This window comes from Arvicola amphibius, chromosome 11 (genome assembly GCF_903992535.2).
Source record: "Arvicola amphibius chromosome 11, mArvAmp1.2, whole genome shotgun sequence".
NCBI lineage: Eukaryota > Metazoa > Chordata > Mammalia > Rodentia > Cricetidae > Arvicola > Arvicola amphibius.
Window position 1 is genome coordinate 15,752,576 of NC_052057.2, and position 26,819 is coordinate 15,779,394.

Genomic DNA, 26,819 nt, shown 5'->3' on the forward strand with positions numbered 1-26,819 from the left:
AAACTGCACATACAAAAGGTATTCATGGTTAACTATTTCATAGGAAGAGAGGAAGCTTTAATAGTCACTTGGAAGGCATAATAATAGTCATGAGACAACATCAGAGAAAACAATAAATACACCACAAAGAATAGAAAGTTTCAAGCAAAAAAAAAAAAAAAAAAGAACACACACACACACACACACACCCAATAAAGAAAACACACACAATCTTAAATTTTGGTTCAAAGTTCTATTTGGAGGAAAATCTATAACTCAAGTTTCAAGTAGCGAGGTGGAAGGATGAGCTAGCATAAAGATATTCAGAAACACAGGGTAAAATATTTAAATTCCTAGGGTTTGATTTGACAGTTGCAGTTTCAAAGGGTTAAGGATGACCTTACCGGTGAAATTATTTGTCTCAACACAATAAGCAAATTTCAGCATAAAATACCCCAATGGCTGTAATCTCTTTAATGATAGCAATATGAAAACCCAAGCTACCTTTGAACCTTCTAACACAATTCAACAGTTAACCGTTCAGAGGGGCTCTATATGAGTTCTAAACCACATACCTGACTTCCAGCCCTGGCCCTGCCTCTCCCAGGCTGTGCTGGCTCAGGCACCCTGCACAGGGCTCTCCCAGCCTTCAGTGACTTCATGTCCACAGAAGAGAGCAGTAACGGGCACACGTGAGTGCCGCTGATTGCTGTGCCAGAATAAAATTAAAGCCAGCTCCTCCAATTCTGAAGCTCATCACCCCCACCTTAAGGAGCTTGTTCTTGGGCACAGGCATGGGTGCACAGGCGCCATCTTCTTAAAAACGGAACTAAACTTAGGGGCTCCAATTAGTTCTTTGCTTTAACAGTACTTGGGGAACTGAGGCAAAATGTTAACATTTGCTCGACACAAGCAATGGGATCACACACGTCTGCTACATTATTTTTCTTGTTTGAAAATTTTTATGGCTCCATATTGTTTAAAACAGTGGTTCTTAATCTTCCTAATGGGGCAGCCCCTTAGTACAGTTCCTCTTGTTGTGATGAGCCCCAACCAATTATTTTTGTTGCTATTTTATAACTGTAATTTTGCTGCTGTTATGAATGGTAACATAGATGTCTGATATTTGACCCCAATGGGGTCATGATCCACAGGTTGAGAACTCCTGGTTTAGATAACAGCCCTGCTTATAGAAGTCACAAATGAGCATCTTCTATATGGTGAAGACTAATCAATTCTATTCTGTGTATCTGAGGTACAAAGGAAAGCAAAGGATGAAGGAGAAGAAAACCTGTTGGAGGGAGGGACCAAAGGAAGTTGAGAAAGCAGATTAAAACCACAGTTTGATCTGTGGATGGGAGACAGAGACTTAACTGTAGCTGCAGGGAGACGGTAACAAGGAAAGGTGTCTGTTTTGTCTGGAAGACAGGAGATACTGAGACATGTGCCTCTGTAGTCAAGGAGGCTCATTCTAGAAGGCATCTGTGCAGGGAATTTAATATACGACTTATAACCTGTACCTTACATGAGAGAGAAGCTACACCTCTTGCTGGTGTTTTTTTTAAGAGTTACACACATTGCCTGGATTTAAAATATTCCATTTGTCCTGGCTCAAATGAGGATTCAGGATAAAGGGACAGCAAAGAGAAGAGAGACTGAAGAGGATGCTGAGCTGTGACCAGGGCCTGGACGGAGTAGATATTCAGACTGCAGGAGCAAGGAGGCTGTGGAGACAGAGGCAGGAGCGTGAAGTGGATGTGAGCCGTCCTGGAGTGAACCCTGGGAAGGAACATCTCCAGCACTGTCTGACACCGTGGGAACTGGGTGGAGGCCCGCAGGCCGCTGACAGGCATACCTAAGAAGGGTCCATCCAGTGACAAGGGCAAGTCTGAGTGGGCTGAGGGGACAGGCCTTCTCTACCCACAGAGCCGCGGCCCCAGAAAAGCCCACGGGAAGAACAACGTACCACACCAGAGATGAAGTTGTAACTGGCATCAGACAGGGGAACTCAGGCAGAAAGTTCTCAGCAGGAAGGACACACTGAGTAACTGATTGGATTACTGAGGCTGGCAGCCCTTCCCCCAGAGCTGAACCCACAGCTGCCCCAACTGGAGTCACCCAGGCTGCACTCACTACCTTCCCACTTTGTTCTCATTCGGATTTTCAGTTACACTTAAAACAAACAAACAAACAAACAAACAAAAAACCCTTTGTTTAGTTGCTCTGTGTTAGCCTGCGTCTCAGTGTGACCGCCTCGGGCATCAGGACCTTCCTTTCTCCTCCCACCCCACTACTGTCTCAGTTACTTCCTGACTTCTAGCCCTCGTATCTGCTCTTATTCATCCTTTCTTTGCTGTCTGACCCTTTCCCATTCCTTCCTTGCTTTACGACTTAATGAATACACCTGTCTCTGAAGATTATAAACGACATTTCTCCCCGTCAGCACCTCATATTAAGGCATCTGCACCTTAGTGGAGACACAGAAGAAGGGCACAAGTGTCTTCTGCAGGAGCTGGTATCAGGGCTCCTGGCAAATGCTCTGTCCCCGGAGTTGCTACTCTCTCTGAATAGTGTTGGGGACCATGAATTCAAGCGAAGACGACTTACCAGGGAGACTTGCGTGAAATGAAACAAAAAGAGTGGGTAAAGAGAAAAAAATAGAAAATTAAAACTGCAGGACACACCCACCCTGACAGATATACAAAGCACAACAAAGAAACAGAAAACGGAAGAAAAGCTGCCTCTCTGTGAGCGCACATGCTCACGGCTCCTCACCTAGAGACCAAAGTTAGCCGTGGAAAAGTAAGACTGGCAAAAGGTAAGAAAAATGCTTCATTTTTAAAAAGGACCAATGAGCACATAGAAGACTCAAATTAAGAGGTGAATGAACAAAAAATGAATTACTGTAGATAAGACTAACCCCCCCATTCCTACTCACCCCACTATCCGGTCCCCAATAGGCACTCCGTAGGGGAGCGAGAGGCCTCACTGCACATCTCTACCACTCTGCCTCCTCCTCTCCTCCAAATCCAGCCCCTCAGTCTCACTCCCATCTTTGTGGCAGATCACCGGCTGTGACCCCCCCATACTCTCAGCTCGGTGTCTCCAGCAGAACAGGCAGATTTTCTCCAGTCTCTTACCCAACTCATTCTGCTATCCCAGCCCCCAACTCCGATAGGCTTTAGCTAGGAAGCCACCCACGAGCAGGACTGAGAAGCGAGTAGGTCAGTAAAGCTGGTAGGAGAGCTCCAGATGTTTTCCCCCCTTCTCCATCTTAGTCTCCCAGTCTCATCCCCAGCTCTGTAGCAGAACACCTGTTGCGGCCTTTCCTCGTCCTCTGTCCCCATCCCCAGGGACTGTGGACCCCCTCAAATTCCCCTTCTAGCCCACCCCATTCCTAAATGTCAGCTCCCAATACATAGGAACACATTTTTACCAGGAATCCCCTGTGGCTGTCCCTATTAGGATCCCGAGGAATCTCCCTACCAGTCAACACACAGCCACCACAAACCCCCAAGAGCCAGAAAGGGCAACAGAAACCAAGGTACAAAACACCCACCTAAAAAAGAGAAGACCAGTGAACAGCATCTACAATTACAAACTTCCCAAACTCAGATGTCTTCAGGCAAGGATAAAAACACAAGAATTCAATCAATAAACAGCCAGGAAAATATGTCTGTACTAGAATGATAGGCTCTAAGTACTGCAACACAACAATACTTAACAACAATAAAAAGGGCTTTAAAACAGCCTTTATGAATATGATAGAGGTTCTTAAAGAGGAAATGTATAAACCATTTCATGATATGAGAAGAGAATCAATAGAGAAAATAGAATCAATAGAGAAAACCCAACGTGAGGAAAATCTGGAAATGAAAAATTTAGGAACTCGAATAAGAACCTCAGAGGCAAGTCTCACTAACAGAACATAAAAGTTGGGAGACAGAATCACAGGCATTGAAGACACACTAAAATAAATAAAAAGATGGATTCTTCCATCAAAGAAAACAAATCTAAAAAAACTCCTGGCACAAAAATCCAGGAAACCATGGACACCATGAAAAGACCCAATCTTTGAATAATAGGAGCAGAGGAAGGAGAAGAAACCTAGGTAAAAAACAGAGAAAACATTTTCAACTAATAAGCTGAACAGAAAGTTCTCAGGAGAAACATGAATGGCTAATAAAACATGAAAGAAAGTTCAATATCCTTTGTCATCAGAGAAACGCAAATTCAAACTACTTTGAGATTCCACGTATTACAGAGAAATGAGCAACCACTCACAGCACAGAAAACAGAGAGGCAGGCTTGATCGTGAGTGTGAGGCTGAGCTTAGCCCTAAAGAGGCAGACACTTCCCAACAGCCATCCAGCCACATGAGTGAATCCAGGCTTCAGGATCAAGGTATTTTAATCTCCCAGCAGAGCAGAGCCTGAGTGAGGTGGCGTGAGTGAGCTTCGGCTGCACGGGGCACTCACTGTTCTTCTTTCCGGCCTTCATCTTGGGCTCAGATATCAGTAAAACAGGCAAAGGACAAGAACCACTTTCCAAACAGGACGTTCAAGTCACGGAACCGCTGCGTGCTAGCTGCATTCTAAAATAAAGCCTGTTCTGCAAATATATCAAAGTAAAGATGCAAAAGTTACCTTTGTGACCATTTTATGACTGAGGATATTCTTGAGCAATAATCACGGATATGTAAAAAAATTAGGTTAACATGATTTTGATAGAAAAATGGAAGATAACTATCTAGTAACAGGTAACAGTAAGGTGTGGAGGCCATAAAAATGAACCCGTTCCACCTTGACTAAAGGTCAAAGACCTATTCTTGCTTTTTCTTTTTTCTTTTTTTGGTTTTTCGAGACAGGGTTTCTCTGCAGCTTTTTTTTTTAGAGCCTGTCCTGCTATTCTTGCTTTTTCATTGTTAGACAGGACACTTGAGCTATGGTGTGGCTACAGGATGTTTTGTTTTGACTTGGGTGTGGTTACTTGTTTTGAGTTGTAAGGAGGAAATTACTTTGCTTGTTCTTTGTTTCATGGTGAAGAAGACTTTTGCCTCTTCCCCCCAGTTTTGGATTGGGGTGAATGAAAACTTTGAGTAATAAACTTAGGGCAGATCACAGCATTCATTGGATGTCCTCCCGATTCTGCTATCTCTTGTCTATTTCTTTCTTAATCGTCACTCCAAGTTGGGCGGGGCCCCGAAAGGAAGGAAATTATGATTAATCTAGAGAACAGAATAGGGCCTGGGTGTGGTGGTGCAGCCCTTGGGAGGCAGAGGCAGGCAGAGTTTGAGGCCAGCTTGGTGTACACAGGGAGTTTCAGGACAGCTAGGGCTGCATAGTTAAGACTCTATCTCTAAAAGGGCCAGGGAGGACTGAAGTGGAGCTCATCAGCTGTGGGCACTTGATGTCCTAGCAGAAGACTCAAGTTCAGTTCCCACCTCACAACCACTTGTAACTCCAGTTCCAGGGGAATCCAATGCCCTTTTCTGACCTTCAAGGGCATCAGGCATGCACATGGTGCAGACACACAAGCAGACAAAACACTCATGCGCGTATAAATGAATCTATAAAAATAGAAATAAAAATGAAAAGAATACCAAATTTTATGAATACTTTTTACATATAAGATTGCATAACAGAGAAAATGATGGTTATTATAAAACTATTATTTATACTTATAAAATACATATATGTATGTCAGAAGGAGACACATGAAATGCTCAGAATTGCATCTGAATGAGTAATTTCTTCATTAACAGTGAGCATGGCTCATTTGGTAATAGGAATCAAAACGATCATATTAAAGTGCCTTAACACTAGACCACCTTCTATTTCACCCCATAACCTATCAGTGTTTTGGGGCAGCCTTGCCCGCTGTGGGTTTCCTTTTCTAGGCAGGGATGGGGGTGTCTTGAGGTGTATGAGAGTAGAGAAAAGAGCTGGCATAGGGTTGCAGCACTAGGAAGGGTGACAACCATTGGTCTAAAATGAGTTCATGGCAATGGTCAAATAATTCTGTGCATAGCTTAAAATCAATAAATTGCCACTTAAAATGGGCGAATCTGAAAATATGTAAATTATACCTCAGTAATGCTATTTTTAAAACACGTAATTAGAATGTTCAAATAGTTTATGCAAAATAACATCATGAAAACGGCTGTGTTGTTATTATACCAAATGACTTAGTACAAGAAAAAAGTTTCAAAGTTTTTCCCTTGGGCTAAATTTGAAAGCTGGTTAAACAGATTTGGGGAAAAGCAACACTGCTGAAGTGATTTCTCTGAACTGTGCCTTCCAGCGTCTGTGGCTGCCGACAGAAAGCAAAGGACAGTGTATTCTAACAGGTGGAGGAAAAGCAGCTAAGTGGACCGATCTGGAGGTCATAACGACCTCTGAGAGGACTATAATCAATTGAGATAAATTGAGCATTTTGGAAGTAATATTAGTGTGTGCTAAGCATAAAATTACAAAACTCATGTAAATAAATCTTTTTAAAAAGGGAACTAAGGATTTAGTCTTTAAATTTTTATTTTACATGCTTTTTTTTTTCTGCAAAACAAACCCTAAACTTTAGCATAAAGATTAGGCGGCCATTGGTAGTCCATTATCATCCTCACAGCTATACAGAGCAGAATTAATATATGCATTTAAATACTGGGCATGTATGGTTCAAAAGGTAAGTGAAAGAAAATTATGGGAAGATAAAGTTAAAAGATTTTATGCAGAAAAGTAAGTATCATAGAAACTATACACCTGAACTGACGTTGAAAATGTTCAATGGCATTTTAAAAGACAAAAGTGAACACAACTGTGGATGTTTAACCTTGGAAACAAAGAAACAGCAACAAAGTTTGAAGCAAATCAAAGTCTGAAGCAGCTGGCCATGTTGGAGCCCAACCAACATCCTCACCAATGACAGACGGTAGGTCAGAGTCATCTGCATGGTGTGTGGTAGCAGGGCCATCATCTGACACGTGGCCTAGGATGCTTATAATTAATACAATACTGGTGGGCAGCATGGGACCGCAGGGCGAGGAAGAAGACACAGCAGAGTGAGAGTTACACACTTTAACATGGAGGAAAGTCCATCGTCAAAGTGAATTCTGACAGCAAGAGATATGGGGAAGTGGGGGCTTTAATTGGGAAGTGGGAAAGGAGGGTAATACAGCGGGGAGAGTTAGGAAACAGATAAACACCACTAAGGATGCTTGAAAAAGCCATAGGTAAACATTATTTTGTAATATATATATATATATATATTTATATATGTATGTATATATATCACATACACATATACACACAGTTTATATGGAGTTACTTCACATTTCTCCTCAAGAGCCACCGACTGTTTCACAAAAATATCCTTGTCCCAGACACAGGAGAATGCCTAAGAGGTCATTGGAAAGGAGAGCCCAAGAGACTTTCACAGAAGATAAAAGCTATTGCTATTGGCGTTTGTTTGCCTCCCAGAACTTGAAGGTAAAACCTTATTGCTGAAGCTATTAGACATTTTTGGACACCGGACTTAGAGAAACTGAGCTGGAACTGACCTCGTAGACTCCTGTGGTTGATGGTATGAAAGAAAATGAGTCCCAAAGGGAACGGCATTATTAGGTGGCATGGCTTTGTTGTTGCCTATAAGATGTGGAACTCTCAGTTACCTCCCCAGCGCCATGTCTGCCTGCATGCTGCTATGTCCCACCATGTTGATGATGGACTGAATCTCTGCAACTGTAAACCTCCACCTCAACTAAATGTTTTCCTTTATAAGAGTTGCCATGGTCATGGTGTCAATTCACAGCAACAGAAACTCTAACTAAGACAACTCCATCCTGAGAAGGTGCTATGTAAACTGCCAAGGAAGGATGGTCCTACCCAGCTGTAATGTCTACAAAACAGGACCCACAGTGAAGATCCCAGCTGCTGCAATAGTGGCATTTTTATCGTGACAATAGCCAACATCTGTCTCATTGGACTTAAGGCCTGATCAACAGTATTCATGTTTGATATTAAAAACCTAGTGGCTAAGAGGCCATAGATCCCCAAAGAGAACTGACTACTGTCATTTTCCTAAATCAATATAACTTTTAATTATATTCTAAGTACTTAGTTATCCTTATTCCTATAGATAATTTTAGTCCTCACCCCTCATCAGAAAGTATCTTTTTGAGACAGATGGAGAATATTACAGAGACTCATAACTGGTCAAGATGAAGAGAAGTGACCATAGGTTGTCCAGCCCTAACCGACAGATCCCTATGCTTAAGGCTCAGGGACCATTATTGGAAGAGGGGACAGAAAGACAATTAGAGCCAGAGGACCCGGATGCCTGCTGCTAGATAATGTCTTCTAGACCTGTAGGGAAGCTACACCCATGAAGTCTCAAAAATACATGTTGTAAGAAGTCTCTTGCTTTCCAGGTGCCTGGCAACTCAGACCTGAAATAATCACACAGAAGCTATATTATTTAAATCACTGCTTGGACCATTATCTCTAGCTTCTTATTGGCTAACTCTTATATCTTAATTTAACCCATTTCTAGTAATCTGTGTATTTCCACAAGGCTGTGGCTTTCTGGGTAAAGTTCCAGTGTCTGTGTCCGGTGGGGCTACATGGCTTCTCTAAACTCTGTCTACCTTCTCCCAGCATTCAGTTTAGTTTTCCCTGCCTAGCTCTAGTCTTTTGCCCTATCACAGGCCAAGACAGTTTCTCTATTAACCAGTGGTATTCACAGCATACAGAGGGGAATCCTACCTCAAATACAGTTGCCTAAACAAGATCTGCATTAATACAAAACCAGTCGACATGCTAATGTGGACAGGGAAAATTTCACAAGGCCTCACCCCTAAACAAAGACTAACAGGTTGTCAATGGCTGCTTGTTGAGAGAGGGTGAATCAGCTTTCTGAAATATGAGTTGCACAATAGCTTATCTAACCAGGTAGTCAACACTAAACATATAGACACATGAGCAACAGCAAATGAATTCAGTAGGTTTTCTGTGTATACATACACAGATGCAGTATACACATATACACATTTGTGTGTGTGTGTGTGTATGCATATCTAAGAGGTCAATCAGAGTAGAGGTGATGTGGGAGAAGTTGGAGGAGGGGAGAGGGAAAGATGGAAATGATGTAAATACAGTACTTACGTATAAAATTCCCACTATAAATAAAAAATAAAAAAATTAATAAAGAAATATGAAAATATAAGATACTAGAAGAATTTTCAAAACATATTTATAAGGAAATAGCAGTGAAATATTCTGTACAGGTTTAAAAACTCAGGGTTTGTTAGTCATAGGAGTGTAACATGTAAACTTACTCACTGAGAGGAAACTGGACAACACAGTATCTCTGAGATTATGAATAACAAGCTGCAGAACAGAAATGAAAGTGGACTTATCTCAGAAGGAAGCCTGCTGTGATCTTAGCACTCAGAGATGGTTTCACAACGGTGATGCTATAAGGGGACTTTGCTAGATGAGGTAGAAACATGCAAATGTGTCAGATTAGATATAAGATTTTTTTATTACAATTAAATATTCATACAGTTCAGAGAAAAAATGAATTTAAGTATTTTTCTATTGTGTCCTTTAAACAGATTACTTTTTATAAACAAGACAAGAGCTGACTGTACCAGCCTGCCTTTATTTTGATTTTCCAAAGAAAATCTAAAATGCTTTGTAAATTATAGGACTTCCATGGTAACTGCCGCTGTATTCACAAAGCAAGGGAACAATGCAAGCTTGGACTTTTGGGAGCAGTATCAGTTTGCAGTGCCCCTAACAACATATGAACATGCTTCACCATGCCAATTGTCTGCTGCACTTTGGGGTTGTGTTAGCACATGGAAAACTGGCCCATTAACTGCTTTGTTTCTCTTCAATCTTATTTACAATATTCAACTTTGACGGTGTCTTAGTTCGAGAGAAGAAATGTTGTGACTGAATCCTAAACACCACAGCCTCTAAAAGGATCCATCATTCTTGTTAAAGAATCTCACAACGAGATATATGTTCAACATTCCTAGCTCCTGGTGTGATGGACTCCCTAAAATTATCTTGTGCTACCTATCCTTATATGTTTTTAATATGCTTCCCCTAGTGTCCAGGAATCTACACCCTGGCTGCCATCCACTGCCGCAGTTCAACGTCAGGTAGGTGATCTGTTGTGGAAGAGAGGAATTTTGCTGTTGGAGAGAATGTCAGAGCAGCTCTTAGGAAAGACTTGCCACCACGGGCCTGCTTTTCTAGTTGATAAAATCAAAACTCTGTACACTGGAGTGAAATATCTCAGGCCCCAAGTATAAAAACTCATTTCAATACGACTTTATACATTCAGTTCAGAAATGACATGTCCATTCCTACAATAAGTCACTAACCAAACAGTAGCTTAAAGTGTTTCCTAACTTCCTCCCAGGCCTTTCGTAACATACCTGAAAGTTTCACATCCAGACTGAGCGCCCTTCCTTTACGGCAGCTGCGCGCTGTTAAGAAGCTGTGTAAACAATATTCCGAAATCTGCTTGCTAAAATCTCAAATGTCTGGTCATAGTTGATGCAAGATCTGTTCTCTTTTCTGTACGGAGACCCAGTAAGAAACAGTGGTGCCTTTTCTTATACATGGTACCCACTTCTAGTCCCTCCAAGGTCCTCAAAAAAATGATGCCCAGGCTCTGAAATGGCAATTTCCATTGGGAAGAGCATTCAGCACCGTACATATGGCTTCAGTTATGGGCCAACTATCAAATGAAATGCCACATTTAATTCCCTGAATCTGGCCTCTGTCTCGGTTAAGACAGGCCCTAGCGTTGTTACTTACTAGCTCTGTAACTTAATACAAATTATTTAACTTGACTAATGTTGAGTTTCTTCACTAGTAACAAGCGCATAATAATGGTAATTACCCCTGGAGCTATTTGCGAATGCGATGAATTAACAGATGATGCTTAGCGCATGAGGGGCCAAGAGCTAGCGCTCAAATAGCTAGCGCTCAGTGGACGTCAGAAACGATCAGGATCTGTGGCGTGGTGAGCGCAAGCAGCTGGAAGGGGCGGCTAGGGACAAAAAAAAATGATGGCTTCGACATCATTAGCTTGAAGAAATCTGGAAAGACTGCATTTTATATTTCAAAGGAACTTATAAGAATTGATTGGATGTGCAGCAAAAAAGAATGTTGCTTTGATTTACTCACATTTTATGAAAATGGTTACATCAATATTCATAATCTAAAGAAGCTTACTGCATTCCTTTCTTCTAATCCCTTTTGTCTGGTTTGGAGAACAGAGTTATTTTAGCCTTGTAGAATAAACTGAGAAATGCATTCAGTTTTTGTTTGTTTTTAAAAATATTCTGTAGGTGTTGGAGATTTAGCTCAGTACTAGAACACTTGCTTACTAAGCACTTGGCCCTATACTCTGTCTCTAGCTTACAAGAAAAAAAAAAGGTTTTGCAAAATTAGGATATTCTGCTCTTTGAAAGAATTAGGTGGAATTTGCTTACAAAATTTCTGGCCTGTGCCCTGTGAGAAGAGACTGTTTCTCTTTCTAAGTTATGAGTCTCAGCTTTTCGGAGTAAGACATACTAAGATTTATTTTTCCTTTTTAATGCGTGTATAGTGTGCAAACATGTTGACTGTGTGGATGCTCATATATAGGTGTGCATGCATGTTTGTGAACATGCGAATGCCTGAGGTTGATGTTGGGAAGCTGGGAAGCTGGGGAGAGGAGGGTCTTTGGCCCTGCTGAGCTACCTGCAAGTCATGTAGTGAGCTCCAGAGTTCCAGCTGTGTGAGTCATAACCTCTGCCAGGATGGACTGCTGTTGATACAGCTGCCTTTTCAAGTTGTCCCTGCTCTAACCTGTCCTCGCCCACGCTCCAGTATCTGGGTCCAATAACGTAACTGGTTCACCAAGATGGATTCTTTCTCAGGTCTGCCATCAGAATATTCCCTATTCAGGACCAGTAGGGCTTATTCTCTACTCCCAAAGGACAGTGTCACACAACATATTCAGGCTGTGCCATTGCAACGGCTCCCTGCTCTTAGCGCTACAGTAAGGTAGGTGTGCAGACAAGGCAGATGTAATTGTTTAAGAAAACTTGGTACTAGAACAGCAGGCCGGTGCTTCAAGTGAAAGACCCTGCCCACTAAGGATGTCAATGTGTAACAGGGACATTCATTTGAAAGGAAAGGGACTGAACTAAGACACCTGCTTAAACTGTTGGTGTTTCTCCATGTTCAGCCAGCAAGTCTGTTAGTTCTTTCCTTTGTTTTGACAAAATTTCATGATAAATGCAACTTAAAGGAGAAAGGGTGAGAGGCTAGAACACAGTCAAAAGCAGAGAGCAACGAATCATGAACTCATGCCAGGGCTCAACTTAGGTTCCCCACTTTATCCAACCCAGGACCCCTGACAAGTGAATGGTGCCCCCACAGGGGACAGATCTCCCCATTTCAGGTAATGTAGTCAAGAGAATCGCTCACAGGCGTGCCCACAGGTCAACCTGGTCTAGAGTAATCCCACACTGAGACGCTCTTGGATGATTTTAGATTGTGTCAAATTGAAAACTAAAAGTGACTATCCCAGAGGTGTAGAGGCCACTACAGATGTGCAGAGGGGCCAAGACTACATCCTGAGGGGACAGCACAGCTTAGCAGTGCCATTCGCACAGACATGTTTTTGGAAGAGTGGAAATGGGAAGGCTATGGGATGATGGAGCTTGCTCCAAGTTTCAGAAAGGCACTAAAATCCAGGCAATATGTGACAGGGTCGGCATCCCTGCAAGATGGCCTTAAGGGGCTTCATGTGACATAAAGTGAAGCTTACGATGTGACGGAGACCCCAGGAGTCTGGAGATGCCGGGAACATTAAGAGTCTGCCAAAGGAAGGGGCTTTGAATACAGAGCGGAGCAAGCCTTAAGAGAGAGGCTGTGCCACAGACAATAGAACTAGAAGTGACCAAATCAACTCCAGCCCAGATGGTGCTACAAGTACCCTAGATGCTGGATGTGGATTTGGCTTTGGTCTAAGCCATGCTCTGATCCCATCAATCCTTGCTGTGCTCCCACTCCTCTCCTTTATAATGGGAATGGTCACTACATGCCATTGTTTGTTGGAAGTATGCAACTTCTTAATTGTATAGGGGATCATAGGTAGACACTCTGAGCTTGGACTTTTGAACAATATTAGAATTGCTAAGGCTCTCTGAGTGTATGCACCTGTTAGCATAATCACATAACTATAAAACCTGAGCTGGTGATAAAAATGACAAGAATTAGTATGAGAATAGCAATTCTTTAAAATTTTATACATAAAATATGATTCTAATTAGAATCCCTACTGGATTATAATGTAATAAACGATGGCCTAGTTTATGTAGAGTAATAACTTTCTATGTAGAAGACCTTAGAAAGTTTAAAAGAAGAAAACTTGACTAGGGATTCATCGGAGCCTTCTGCAATAGGTAATAACATTATCTTAAAGTTTAAAGAGAAGGGGCTAAAGAGCTGGCTCAGTCAGTGAAGTGTGTGCCTTGCAAGTATGAAGGCCTGGGTTTAGAGTCCCAAAACTGACATTTAAAAGCTGGGACAGCAGTACAGTCCAACTGTAACCCAGGGCTACTGTGTACCACGCCCGACTACGCTCTATGCACTACCATACAGTTTGTGAACAGGGCAAGGGGCTGGAGATTGAAACACACGAAGACTCACAGACAGAGACACGGGTCATCCTTGAAACAGGAATGCCCCAAGAATGCCCACTTTATTGTGTACCAGAGCTGCTTATATAGAGATCCTTAACTGATAGCCACGCCCCAGCCAAACGCACCAGAAACCAGTCTCCTGCCATCAGGAACTCCTGAGGGTCTTGTGCTCAGAGCAGCTGCGAGCTGTCTCAGAGCAGAGGAAAAGAAGTTGTTTACAAGAAATTCAGGATCTGAGGGTTCACAGCTCCCAACACAGGGCTGGGATAACAATGCGGTCCAACTGTAACCCAGGGCTGGGGCGGCAGTGTGATCCATCTGGAACCCAGGGCTGGGAAGCACAAACAGGGGAAGCCAGGGTGTTGAAGATCAGGTAGAAGAGACAAGTGGTAAGCATCAGGTTTGGTGAAGACCCAGGCTCAGAAACAGAAGAAGGTGGAGACTGAAGAGGTGGCTGCTCTTCTAGAGGACCGGAATTCGATTCTTGGCAACTGTACAGTGGCTTACAATTATCTGTAGCTCCACTGCAGAGGATCTGATGCCTTCTTCAGCCTTGGAGGGCACCAAGCATTTAAGTGGTGTACATACATATACACAGGCAAAACATGCATACACATAAATTAAAATAAATAATTCTAAAAGGAATTAAAAATTAAAAAATAAGATGATAACCAATTGAGGAAAACACCCAACTTTGACCTCTGATCTCCACCCATGTACACGCCTCCCACATAAAAGGTTTAAGTGGGAAAATAACGACATGCCAAATATATTTAAAGGTCAGAACAGCAGGAAAAATTCTACTTGTAAGAATTGGTTAATAATGCATTCTACTAAAATTAACATTAATGGCATATGAAATGAATTAGTGAAACAGAAGAGAAAACGCAGTGAGAGACACTAGCACATGGGAAATTTTAACGTTAGGTGATAAAAATAATGACTTAATTACTACATAAACTAATAAAATGAGAAAAGAGTGAAACTGGATCATTGAGTCTCATATGACATAAAAATATATTAAATAAAAGGATCCCAAAAAACTGTGTATACTGTGTAATGTTTTAATCAAAACTAACCAGAAATAATAAAAAAAATCCACCATTTAGTTATACCATAATACAAACCTGTAATATGATGATATAATAAAAAAATTTTAAATTACTTTAGGAAAACTGGAATATAAATATAATATAAAATATATTAAACCTGTACTATTCAAACTGCTTATTAAAATTATTTAAAGAAGGCCGGGAGTGGGGGCACTCATTTTAAATCCAGTATTCAGGAAGCAGAGGCAGGCAGATCTGAGTTCCAGGTCAGTCAGGGCCACACAGTGAATTCAACCTTGTCTTAAAAACAAACAAAATGAGGAAGAGGAGCTGGGGCTTCTGTACACATCTAGAATCTCAGCAGTCAGGGCTGAAGCAAGGGGGCATAAGTTCCAGGTCAGCCTGACTCCAGCAAAACAAACTGCTACCAAGAGAACGTCTAGTAAGTCAGCTTTAAATAAACAGGCAACCAACAGACAAAAGGAAAACAAATGATCACTGTTATATATTATAGTCTTTTGGGCTGGCAAGATGGCTCAGAGGGCAAAGGCACCTGCTATCAAGCCAGATTGCTTGAGTTTTAGCCCCAAGACCCACAGGGCAGAAGGACAGAACCAAGTCCAGTAAGCTGACTTCTGAATCCACATGTGCACTGTGGAACACAACTGAGCCTCCCATATGCCCATATAAAAATTGCAATTTTTAAATTAAATTTTATATTTTTTTCTGATTTCAGTCAGAAAATTGGTGCTACTGGACGCATGGCCCCTCTCTTTCTCTCCCAGCGCTCACCCCCTATCTACTGGACGCATGGCCCCTCTCTTTCTCTCCCAGCACTCACCCCCTATCTACTGGACGCATGGCCCCTCTCTTTCTCTCCCAGTGCTCACCCCCTATCTACTGGACGCATGGCCCCTCTCTTTCTCTCCCAGCGCTCACCCCCCCATCTACTGGACGCATGGCCCCTCTCTTTCTCTCCCAGCGCTCACCCCCTATCTACTGGACGCATGGCCCCTCTCTTTCTCTCCCAGCACTCACCCCCTATCTACTGGACGCATGGCCCCTCTCTTTCTCTCCCAGCGCTCACCCCCTATCTACTGGACGCATGGCCCCTCTCTTTCTCTCCCAGCGCTCACCCCCCCATCTACTGGACGCATGGCCCCTCTCTTTCTCTCCCAGCGCTCACCCCCCCATCTACTGGACGCATGGCCCCTCTCTTTCTCTCCCAGCGCTCACCCCTCTTTAGATCTCCATCAGTATGAGCTCATCCCACCATAACACACTGCCTTGAGGCTCAGTCTTTTTAAATACCACTTTTTTCTTTTATTGATTCTTTGTGGTTTTCACATCATGCATTCCAAGAAAAATACTTCTTGATAAACAATTTTCAATACTTTCAGGTAGAAATATGTATTTCTTAGACTTATTCCCAAAACTGTTTAAAATTCTAGATTCATGTTTAAAAAGAAAAATAAAGAGAAAACTTTAGAATACTGGATTTTGCAATGATTTCTTAGCTATGACATCAAACTCAAGTGCAATAAAAGCAAACACTGGAGCCCCATTCAGCTGGAAAAAGTCTTTGTAGCAAAGCAAACAATAAATGAGCTTGAGATGACAACCTAAGTCATGGGAAAGTCACATATACGATAAGTAGTTTATATGTACACTTATGAAACACTTGTATAGTTCAACAAAAAACCCAAAAATACCTACATATTAAAAATGAGCAAAGGACATGAAAGACAATTACCTATGGAAGATATCAAACAACCAGTCCAAAAAATTAAATGTTGCTAAAGACAAGAATGTGGTAGGGATGTCAAATGATGTTTCTCACTAGAGAAACTTTATGGGCACTGCTCACATGACAAAGCCATCCCACCTCTGGGCATTTATCAGAGCCCTAGAGCAAGGCCTCAAGGAGGTATCTGTAGCCCCACCTTCTCCACAGCTTCAGGTGCAATGGGCAAGAGGTGAAAGTGGCCCAAACATCCAGTCCACCAGAAGGTGAAGGAAGAAAGAACCAGGAGAGCCCACAAACACAACCGTCTACTGTACCGGTCAGAATTGAAAGGAATTCCCACACTGTGGCAACACAGAGGACGCTGTGCTAAGTAAAACCCCCCAGATACACACACACACACACACACACACACACACACACACACACACTACCATCTCACTTACTGTACAATGTTAGAAAAGTCAAGCTCACAGGAACAAAGAAGACAGGGGTTGCCTGGAACTTAAGTGGAGAGGGTAGAGCATTCAGCGGCTACAAAGTTTCCGTTGTGCAATGTGGAAAAGTTCCACTCGTGTACTGCAGAAGATGTAAACATACTTTAAAACCCCTGAACTGAATAATTAAAAATGTTTGAAATGGTACATTTAGGGTCATGCATTTTAACACAACAAAAATGATAAAGAATTAGTAAATTAAGAGTTATGTATTCAACATGAAGTTTTGAAAACCTTACTACTTTTCTCCATAAAACTGTTAACAGTTTTAGAAATAAAACATTAAAAATGAAAATAAAATCTGGGCTCCTCTTACACAACAACATATGCCTCATGTTCTTTTTGCTTCCTAAGCCAACCATCCCCTAGGAATAATGAGACAGCAAAGGAAACTTCACTTTGTGCTGCTGAACTCTTGCTTTGTACTTGAAAGGGCCCTCACAAAACCCCTTACTCCTGCCTCTTCAATGGCAAGACTGCAAGGGACAAATGCAGACTCGGAGCACAGACACAGTTACTAGTAGGCATGTTCGCAAGACAACTTAAAACACAAAACTGATAGCCATTTCCATGTTACACTAGTCACGAACACCGAGAAGGGACTCTCTTTACCTAGGGCTTCCTTCTGCAGATCATAGCACCTGGCTTGCAAGCTTACTTCATGCTGTTTGGACGCCTGCATCTCCTGAGACTTCAAGATGGCCGCATCCGACAACAGTTTGAGATTTTTCATTTCCTCTTCCAGGCACACCTTATTTCTCTGGGAAACTGTCAGACTTTTATTTAACATATCTATTTCTGTAAAGAAAATTTTAAAAGTTTATACACAGAAGACATGAAGCCACAATCCTCTCAAAATTGATTTTCTTTCCGGAAATTAATATGTGAGAAGAAGATGACTTTTCTGAGAGCATGACGCTTCGCCAGAGTTGGATTTAAACGCACTAGCAATTCTGAAAATGGGAAAATGGGCTGGATCGCTAAATGTTGTACTTTTTTTGAGCCTTAAATCATACTAAATAGTAATATAGACTGCTTTTACATTCTCATATAGATATGGAAAGTATAATTCCTGCGGAGGGTTCTGGGTTTTGTTGAAATTGTGAGAGAGAGGAGAGTAAGCGTGGAGGAGCAGCACGACCTGGTGGGTAGTGTTTCTGAAGGCTACTGGCCGCAATCTAAGCCCTAAGACTGGGAAGGACCTGAAGGTGGAGCACTAACCAGCAAGCTTGTGGGTAGAAAGTATCGAACAGTTACCGAATCTATTTTAATGATTCTTATGGTACTCTGCCCCCTAGAGTGAAATCAGAACAGACTGTACTAATTCAAGGTCATTACAATCCTGCCATTTAATCTTTAAATGCCTTTACAGGTCTACTGAGAGTTCATATACCTTCCTGTAAAATGCACAGAGCACATCACCCATCAAAGTAATTATCAAGTTGACCCTTCACCAGCGTTCTCAGCACTGCCGACATAAGCCACCACTGAGGTGATGAAACGCACAGTAAAGATACTATGTCACTTGTACAAGTCAGCTAACGATATTAACGAGGGTCTGGTTTGTGAGAGACTCAATAGTTTTCTAGGAAGATTACCTGGCACCGCCTTCTTTGGCTAGCCCCTCCTAAGCTGTGTGCTGAGTTCAGGTGTGAGTGGGTATCTCAACTTGTTGGCTTGGTTCATTGCTCTACCACATCCGCACACGCAGAAAAGACCAAAGTAGAGATCCGCAGGACAGATGTGGGAGCAGGCAATATGGCCAGCAGCTGGCGGCAGCAGGGCACAGGAAAGAGAATTTCCTAAAGGATGGTGCAGAGCACAGCTGAATGTGGTCCAGCCGGTCTGATGGTGCACACCTTTAATCCAACACTTGAGAGGGCAGAGTAGGCACACATTTGTGAGTTCAAGACCAGCCAGGTCTGCATAGCAAGTTCCATGCCAATGAGAGGGACACAGTGAGGTTGGAGAACAAGAGAGAGAAGGGAAGGGAGAGAGGAGAGAGAGAGAGAGAGAGAGAGAGAGAGAGAGAGAGAGAGAGAGAGAGAGAGAGAGAGAGAGAGAGAGAGAGAGAGAGAGCGCGAGCACAACAGCCAAGGAGAGGGAGCTCAAGAATGTGAGTGGGAAAGAGCAGGGGGACAGGGTTCAAGGAGAGCAAAGGATAAGAAACATGTCTGGGAGGAAAGAGTGGCATTAACCACTGACCTGGGCCTTGAGAAGAGGCCCTGGTACCTTTTCTCTTTTAGTTCCTTTTCAACTTGCAAATGGAAAACCTGGAGAGATAAATAAATGGCAGGGACCCAATGCATGTTTCTCCTGTGGTCCAGTAGTTATTTTATATGGCATCTCACCCACTGAGAATAGCTAATAGGCTTCTAAAACTGTGTGACTATGAGCCTGTTTCTGCGAGCAGGATGACCAGCACACTAATAGAGAAAGCTTTCAAAAAACAAGGCAGCTTAACAGAGGGAGACAAAGGAAAATGCTTCTTTGGGCAGTTTTAGAGCCGCAAAGGCTGCTTCCTACAGCTGAATCGACTGTCCCGTACTGTAACATCTGCCCGTGTTCAAGTCAGAACGACACTGCCGAGTAGGTCACGCATGCTGGCACCGACTTCTCGTTTGCCAGAGCAACTCTGCTTAGGTTTAGCTGGCTGGTTCTGTGAGTGAGCACTGTCGTCTCTAAAATAACTAATGTCAGTGTGACTTTCTGTCTGACATTAAGAGGCTGAATCTGCAACACAGGTTGATTTGTGAAATAGCATCTATTTCCATGTCCTCGTGGAAAGTACAGCAAGATTTCCAAACTAACGGGGACTAAAAGATTTCCAATGTGGCATCAGGGGAGGTGGATTAACTCGAGCAGGATGCGCTCAGTGCTCCTCCCCGACAGCTCACGGGGCCAACGTGCGGTCCTCTATTGTGCCATTTTATCATTTCACCCTTGCCAGTTATTCGTCCCAGTCTGGGGTTCAGAATTATGATCCCTACCAGGTCAGTCTACACTGCTTACTGCGCCCAACTTGAGGCTTTTTGCTTCTGCACACCCCATCCTCACACACGTGGCCTGCCATAGCTCATATGGGATCCCATCACGGAAGCCTTTCCTGAGCTAACCTGATGCTGCTCACCAATTTGCATTCTTACTTTGCATGGATCACACACACGCACACAACCTAGTATTAGACTGGAGAGTAACTTAGACCAGGGACAACAACCCGTTTATTCCCCTCTGATTTCCACCATCACGGTTTACACATCGCAGGAGCTGTTATGTGCACAAAGTCTTCTGAGTAGAGCTTCTAAATGGTTCCTAATGTGCCAGTATTTGAACTTCCTGAGCAAGGGTTTGCTTCTGTTTCATTTCAGAGGCAGGCATTTTGAGTTGGACATGCTTTTAATGCCAGACTAAGTTAAACAATTAAAACATACACCCTCCAAAAATGTTAGCAATCTAACATTAATAAGCATAATCTAATCTAATATGCCTATTTTATTCTTAATTTCATCAAGTTTTATTAAAACTTTGAACTCTAACATAATTTCATACTTGATTTCTAAAAGGTCAAGAGATATTCTGGTTGGTAGTGGTGCACGCCTTTAATCCCAGCACTTGGGAGGCAGAGGTAGGCAGATCTTTGAGTTTGAGGCCAGCCTGGTCTACAAGAGCTAGTTCCAGGACAGCCAGGGCTACACAGAGAAACTCTGTCTTGAAAAAACAGAAGACAGAGAGAGAGAGAGAGAAAGGTGGGGGGAGAGTTACCTTGGGTATCTGATTGTAGCACTAAACACCAACAAAATTAATTAGCTAAATACAAAGGAAGGTTTTTTTTTTTCTGTATTAAGGTTTATTTCTGTCTTTGTAGCCCCGAGCTTAGCCAAGTAAATGCACAAGTACATTGTGTCATTATGCTATTACAAGAACTTCATAACCTTATTACTAGGGATTCCAATGTCCCATTCACTGTGTGACCATTAATTTACATAACTTTAATTTTATTACAATAATAGGACAGACCTTTAAAAACTAAAGTTATTAGATGAAGGAATCAAAAACCATTACATTGGTTTAAAAAACCCATTAATTTTGAAATAGTTTACAGAAAGTTAAACATAGATTTACAGAGAAGGTCCTTTCCCCCCACTCTACTAGCCAGAGAAACATGCTAGATTTAACCAGCTGTGCATAGACTCATTGTGTGTGCATGCTTGTTCTATGTGACTTTAACACACACACAGCATTCTAGCTTGCTCTGTGTTGCTGTGATAGACACCCTAGCAGAAAGCAACTGGGAAAGGAAGAGGTTTATTTCGGCTTACAGTTTACAGTCCATCAAAGGGTAAACCCGGGAAGGAACAAATCTGGGGACGTAGCTGAAGCAGAGGCCATGTAGGAATGCTCTTTACTGGCTTGGTCCTCATGACTTGCTCACCCTGCTTTCTTACACAACCCAGGACCAATGGCCCAGGAGTGACAGAGCCCACAGTAGGCTGCACCCCCATGGTCAAAATATGAGCTTGTATATCACCAAATTCCAACTTGGTGTTTGCAGTTAGCTCATCCTCTAGCCCAGTAGTGCTAATCCCCAGCAACTGCTCATCTTCCCTTACACCTACAATGGCATTATGTTAAAACTGCTATATAAATGAAACAATAAATGATTTTGAAATTGAACCACTTTCTGAATGGATATAAACCCAATCCACAAGATAGAATTCATGCATAGTAAAATTAAGAGAGGCAAAAACCCACGGGTGGCTAATTACACACCCTAGGAAGAAGCTCCAACGACTATTCTGCGGAACGGATGCGGGAATAAACTGGCTCCTAAACTCTATGTGCCATCTCTCAACCCTCATCAGAGAAGCTTCGTTCTTCAGTAGATGTGATTTGTACAGAGACTCAAACTAGTCAACGTGCAGAGACTAAGAGACTACAGAGTGCTCAGCTCTAAGTGGGACATCTGTATCTTCGTTCCTCTCCCAAAGGCTCAGGAATCATAACAGAAGGGGAGGTTGAAAGTTCTGAGAGCGAGAGAGATTTGCCAGCTACAACAAGGACTCCGTACACATGAACTCACAGTGGCTGTGACTACACACACAAGATCAAGTCGGACAAAATCCCAGCATGAAGGGAGAGGAGCTCGGGAAGTCCCATCCTACTGGGGAGCTACTGGCAACTGTTGGCATTGTGGGAGAGAGTCAGTTTATGTAGGGATTTGGCCTGAGAGGTGGCCCATGCTCCAGGAGATGGTCCCACGCTCATGTACACACTGGCAGCACTAAGTGGATTCAGCGACTTTTAAAAAGATCACCTAAAGTTGGGAAAGGGAAGTGGTGAGGAGGGTAGGATTTGAGGGGAGAGTTGATCAAAAACCACTATGTTAGTTATGAAATTCTCAAACAATAAAAAGGAAAATCCTGTGAAAGGATTATGAAATCGGCATTTTTTTAAACTTAGAAAATTTTCCTTGATGTTTATTTAAGTTATTGCATGTACAAGTAATCCCTTCCTTTTCGTTGCTGATTTGGATGATATAGAATAGATTACCACTGTTTTTCACCCATGGGAAGGTATCTGGACTAGTTCCGGTTGTGAGCTACTGTGAGTGAAACAGCTGTGTGCATTTAAATACAGGTTGCATGTTTCAATTCAACCTGGACTATGGGCTGGAGGAGGCAAAGGGATTGGGGAAAGGAGAGGGAAGGAGGGAAGGTAGAAGGGGCAGAAGGAAGGGAGGAAGGGACAAAGATTAAGATGGAAGTCAGAAGGAAGCATCCTTGCTGCAATTCACGCGACCTTCGTCCTTTTGTAAATATCAGACTAGAATTATATTTTTAGTTTTTAAAGTGTGAAAAAGTTCCTCTCACTACTAATTTAGACTAGCAATATCCACTGAAGCAATATATACTACAAAGCCATGTGTGAAATTAATTTAAATGGTGTATTTAACTCCAGCTATCTAAAGTGTCACATTTTACCAACAGGCTGAAGCCACATTTCAAATGCTCTATAGCCACATGTGACCCGTGGCTACCATACCACACAGTACAGTAGATATGATACTTTGTCAGGCTCTACTGGCCTTGGCTTTTGAGGATATTATGTTCGGTGTATTTTCTCAAAGCTTGAAGGTGTGAGAGTTGCTTGTTCCTGTATCCACTAGAACTTCTGCTGGATTTGAAGTGCATCCCGAGCCGCTGTAAAGAGGTCAGCATCAGCACCTTCCCAGCTCTGCACCTACTTGTCCCAGTTGGCACACAGTGCCCCTGGGGCTGAGATCATGCAGATAGTAGTGAGCAAGGAGGCAAAAAACCTCTTACCGTAGCAAGATCTCCACTGCACACACCCATGTGTTCTGTGCACTCAGCTCTTGTGTGACAACTGAGTATGCTGTCCTTGTGTGTGCGTTTCCACCTCCCAGCTGTGGAAGAAATCCCTGTTCTTTTCCTCAAAGAGATTATCAGAGAATAGACAGTAAACAACAATCAATGAACAAGAATACTCGCACTAGTGTAGAGACACATGGTATTTAGTATGAAACAAAGGACAGGGACTTTAGATGACGAAATAAATAAAATAAACAAAATAATCTACAAAGATCTCCTGGAGGAGGTTACATGTAAACTGAAACAGAATTCTCAAGAATCAGCGGGCTGTGGAGGCCCAAAAATGTGAGCCTATTTCCACCTTGTCTGAAGGTCTGAGAGCTTGAAGTTGCTCAGAATTGTTGGTAACACCAGGGCTACACATCCTGACCTAAGATGCAGTTACTTGGTCTTTTTTGAAATTAAGGTGGCCCACAAAGGTAGTTCCACTCCATCCTGACCAATGGTCAGGCTATTCAAGCATACTTTTGCTCCTTATTTTGAAATAGGAGGTTTGACCTTGGGAGTGGCTGTCTTCAGGATACTTGGTCTAGAGTGGGTTTACTGCCTAACTGACAGAATGCTAATGACTTGATGTCTCAAAGAATTGAAGCAAGTAACTGTTCCAGCTGTCTTTGTATCATACTAAAGCAGTCTTTTGTCTTGCTCCCCCCCCCATGTATTGGGGTATAAAAGTGGATGGAAAATTAAAGGCAGGTGGATTTCAGTATTCACTGAAACTCCTTCCCCGTACTATCCTATGTTTTCTGTTTTATTATTTTTACCCCTGTCTTCATTCTCTTTACTGTTTTTCTGATCCCCATGCCCCTACCCTGGTAAGTGGTATTTTTGTCAAAGCTGGTCTCAACACAGGGCCTTAGTTTCCCTTGGTGAAGCTGAAGCGCTTTCCTCTAGGGCAGCTACCCACCACATTTTTAATTGCAGTCTCTGATGAGCAGTGTTCTTAATCTTTAGATCTTTTCTACTTCTTACTTGGTGTCTTTCCATCTAACGTCTTCCATTGTAGAAGTTGTTCGCTTTTGCGTAGACTTATTCCAAAGTGTTAATCTACTGTGCATGTTGTCATGACCCTGATTTCTTTCTCAGTATGTTTGTTAATTGGTCTACAGAAAGGCTATTGAATTTTGTATATTAATTTGGTATCCTGCCACTTTGCTGGAAGTATTGATCATTTTTGGAGTTTTGTGGGGAAGTCTTTGGGGTTTCTTCTGAATATGTTATCACCTGAAAATAAGGGTTCTATGACTTCTCTGTTTTTATGTGTTGTATTTCCTTCACTTGTCTTATTGCTCTAAGATTTTGGGGATTACATCGAGTAGCGTGGGGAAAGTGGCAGAAATGTCTTGTTCCTGGTTTTAATGAGTATGCTTCAAATTTTCCCCCTTAAAGCATGATGTTGGTTATAGCTTTGTCATATATAGCCTTCGGTTACATTCCCTATTACGCTTCATGTATGTTCAGTTATGTCCCCACCCCCCACACACCCCTATTATCTCCAGATTCTGTCAAAGGCTTTTTCTTCATCTAATGAAATGGTCATGTAGTTTCAGTCCTTGGGTTCATTTACGCAGTAGGTTACACTTATGATTTGGGTTTGTTGAGTCCTCTTTACATTTCTAGAGCAAGGCCAACTTGATCCTTTTTTTTTTTTTTTTTTTTTTTAGATGTTCCTGTATTCAGCATACAAGATTTTGTTGAGAAGTTTTCTAAATTCATTTGGGAGATTGGTTTTATAGTTTTCATTGTTTTCTATATATCTTTATCTCTTTTTGTATTACACTAAGACTGACTTTGTAAAAACAATTTTCAAATGTTTATTCTATTTTACAAATGTGAGAAGCATTGGTTTCACCTCTTTTAAAGGTCTGGCAGAATTCTGCAGTGAATCCATCTGTACCTAAACATTTTTTTTTAATTGGAAGACTTATAAAATATGTTCATAAAATTGTTTCAATCTCATTGCTTTTTATATAGTTCTTAAATAAACAATCTCTTCTTGGCTTAATGTTGATATGCCAGATAAATATATAAATTCATTAATTTCTTTCAGAATTTTCAACTTAGTAGAATATATTTTTGAAGTCTCTTCTTATGATCCTGAATTTCATTGATTTTTAAGCTAATGTCTCATTTTTCATCTCTAATTTTATTTTTTATTAATTTGGGTGGTTTTTATCTCATTCTCTTAAGTAGGCTAAAAAATTGTCAAATTTATTTATTTATTTATTTATTTATTTAGCTTTTGTTTATTAGACAGGGTCTCACTAGTAGTCTTGACTGGCCTGGAACTCACTAAATAGACCAGGTTGGCCTCGAACTTAAGGAGATGTGCCTGTGTGCCACCACACCTAGCCCAACTTCTTTTTGATTTACTATATTTTCACTACAAATTTAATAATTTTTCTCTGATCTTAATTAATTCCATCCCAGCTAGTACTTTGGGTTTAGTTTGTTCTTTTTCCAAAGCCTTAAGTTGGGTCATTACTTTGCTTGAGCTCACTCTGACTTTTTAAATGTATGTATTTATTTTATACATACAAACATCCTTCTTAGTACTGCTTTCACTATATCCTATAGATTTTGCTATGCTGTTTTTATTCTAGTCCAGGAACTTTTTAAATTTCTTGATTTCCTCAAGGACTTAACCATCATCATTCAATAGTGTCTTGTGTAATTTTCATAACATAGTTTCTTTTGCTATTGATTTCTAGATTTAATTATGTGGTCCAATAGAGTACAATAAGTTATTTCAGTTTTCCTATGTTTGCTGAAAATTGTTTTGTATCCCAATATGTGGTCTGTTTTAAATAAAATCCCATGGACTGCTGAGAGGAAAGCCATTGTGTGGTGTTTGGGTGAGATGCTCCTGAGATGTGTTCTAAGTCTATTTTCTCTATGTCACCGAACTCCAGTGTTTCTCTGGTGAGAGTGGAGTAGTGACGTAAGCTACTGCTACTGTGCTGGTGTTAGTCTGTGTGTTCATATCTAGTAGTCTTTGTTTCATGAAAGCGAAGACACCCAAGTCTGAAGCATATATGTTTAGAACAGTAATGCCCTCTTGATAGATTGTTACCTTGATCACATGAAGTGACTTTCTAATTACTCTTGATTTGAAATCTACTTTGTCAGATATTAGCATACTAATACTTGCTTGATTCCTGGTTTCATTTGTTTGGAACACCTTTTTTCATTCTTTTACCCCAGACAGTGTTTATCATTTTGGTGAGGTGTCTTTATTGTATACAGGAAAAAGATAATCCTGTTTTCTAACCCAATCAGCTAGACTATGACTTTGGGTTATGAAATTAAGAGCATTACACTCAGAGTTATGGAAGGCATGTATTAATGCATGCCATTTTGCTAATTTTGTAGTGTTCAGTGTTTTATTTCTATTCTATTTAAACACAGCCTTAGGATCATCAATTTCCCCTGTAGTCTCCAGGATAT

General features: G+C 41.6%; 1 protein-coding gene across 1 annotated transcript in view; it reads right to left on the minus strand.

The window, feature by feature from the left end:
• The window catches only part of Lekr1 (leucine, glutamate and lysine rich 1), a 150,058-nt gene that overhangs the window by 60,279 nt on the left and 62,960 nt on the right, over positions 1–26,819 (minus strand). Inside the window, exon 6 of the mRNA XM_038348134.1 lies at positions 17,596–17,781. Within this exon, the coding sequence (XP_038204062.1) occupies positions 17,596–17,781 (186 nt within the window). The remainder of the gene's footprint in view (positions 1–17,595; positions 17,782–26,819) is intronic.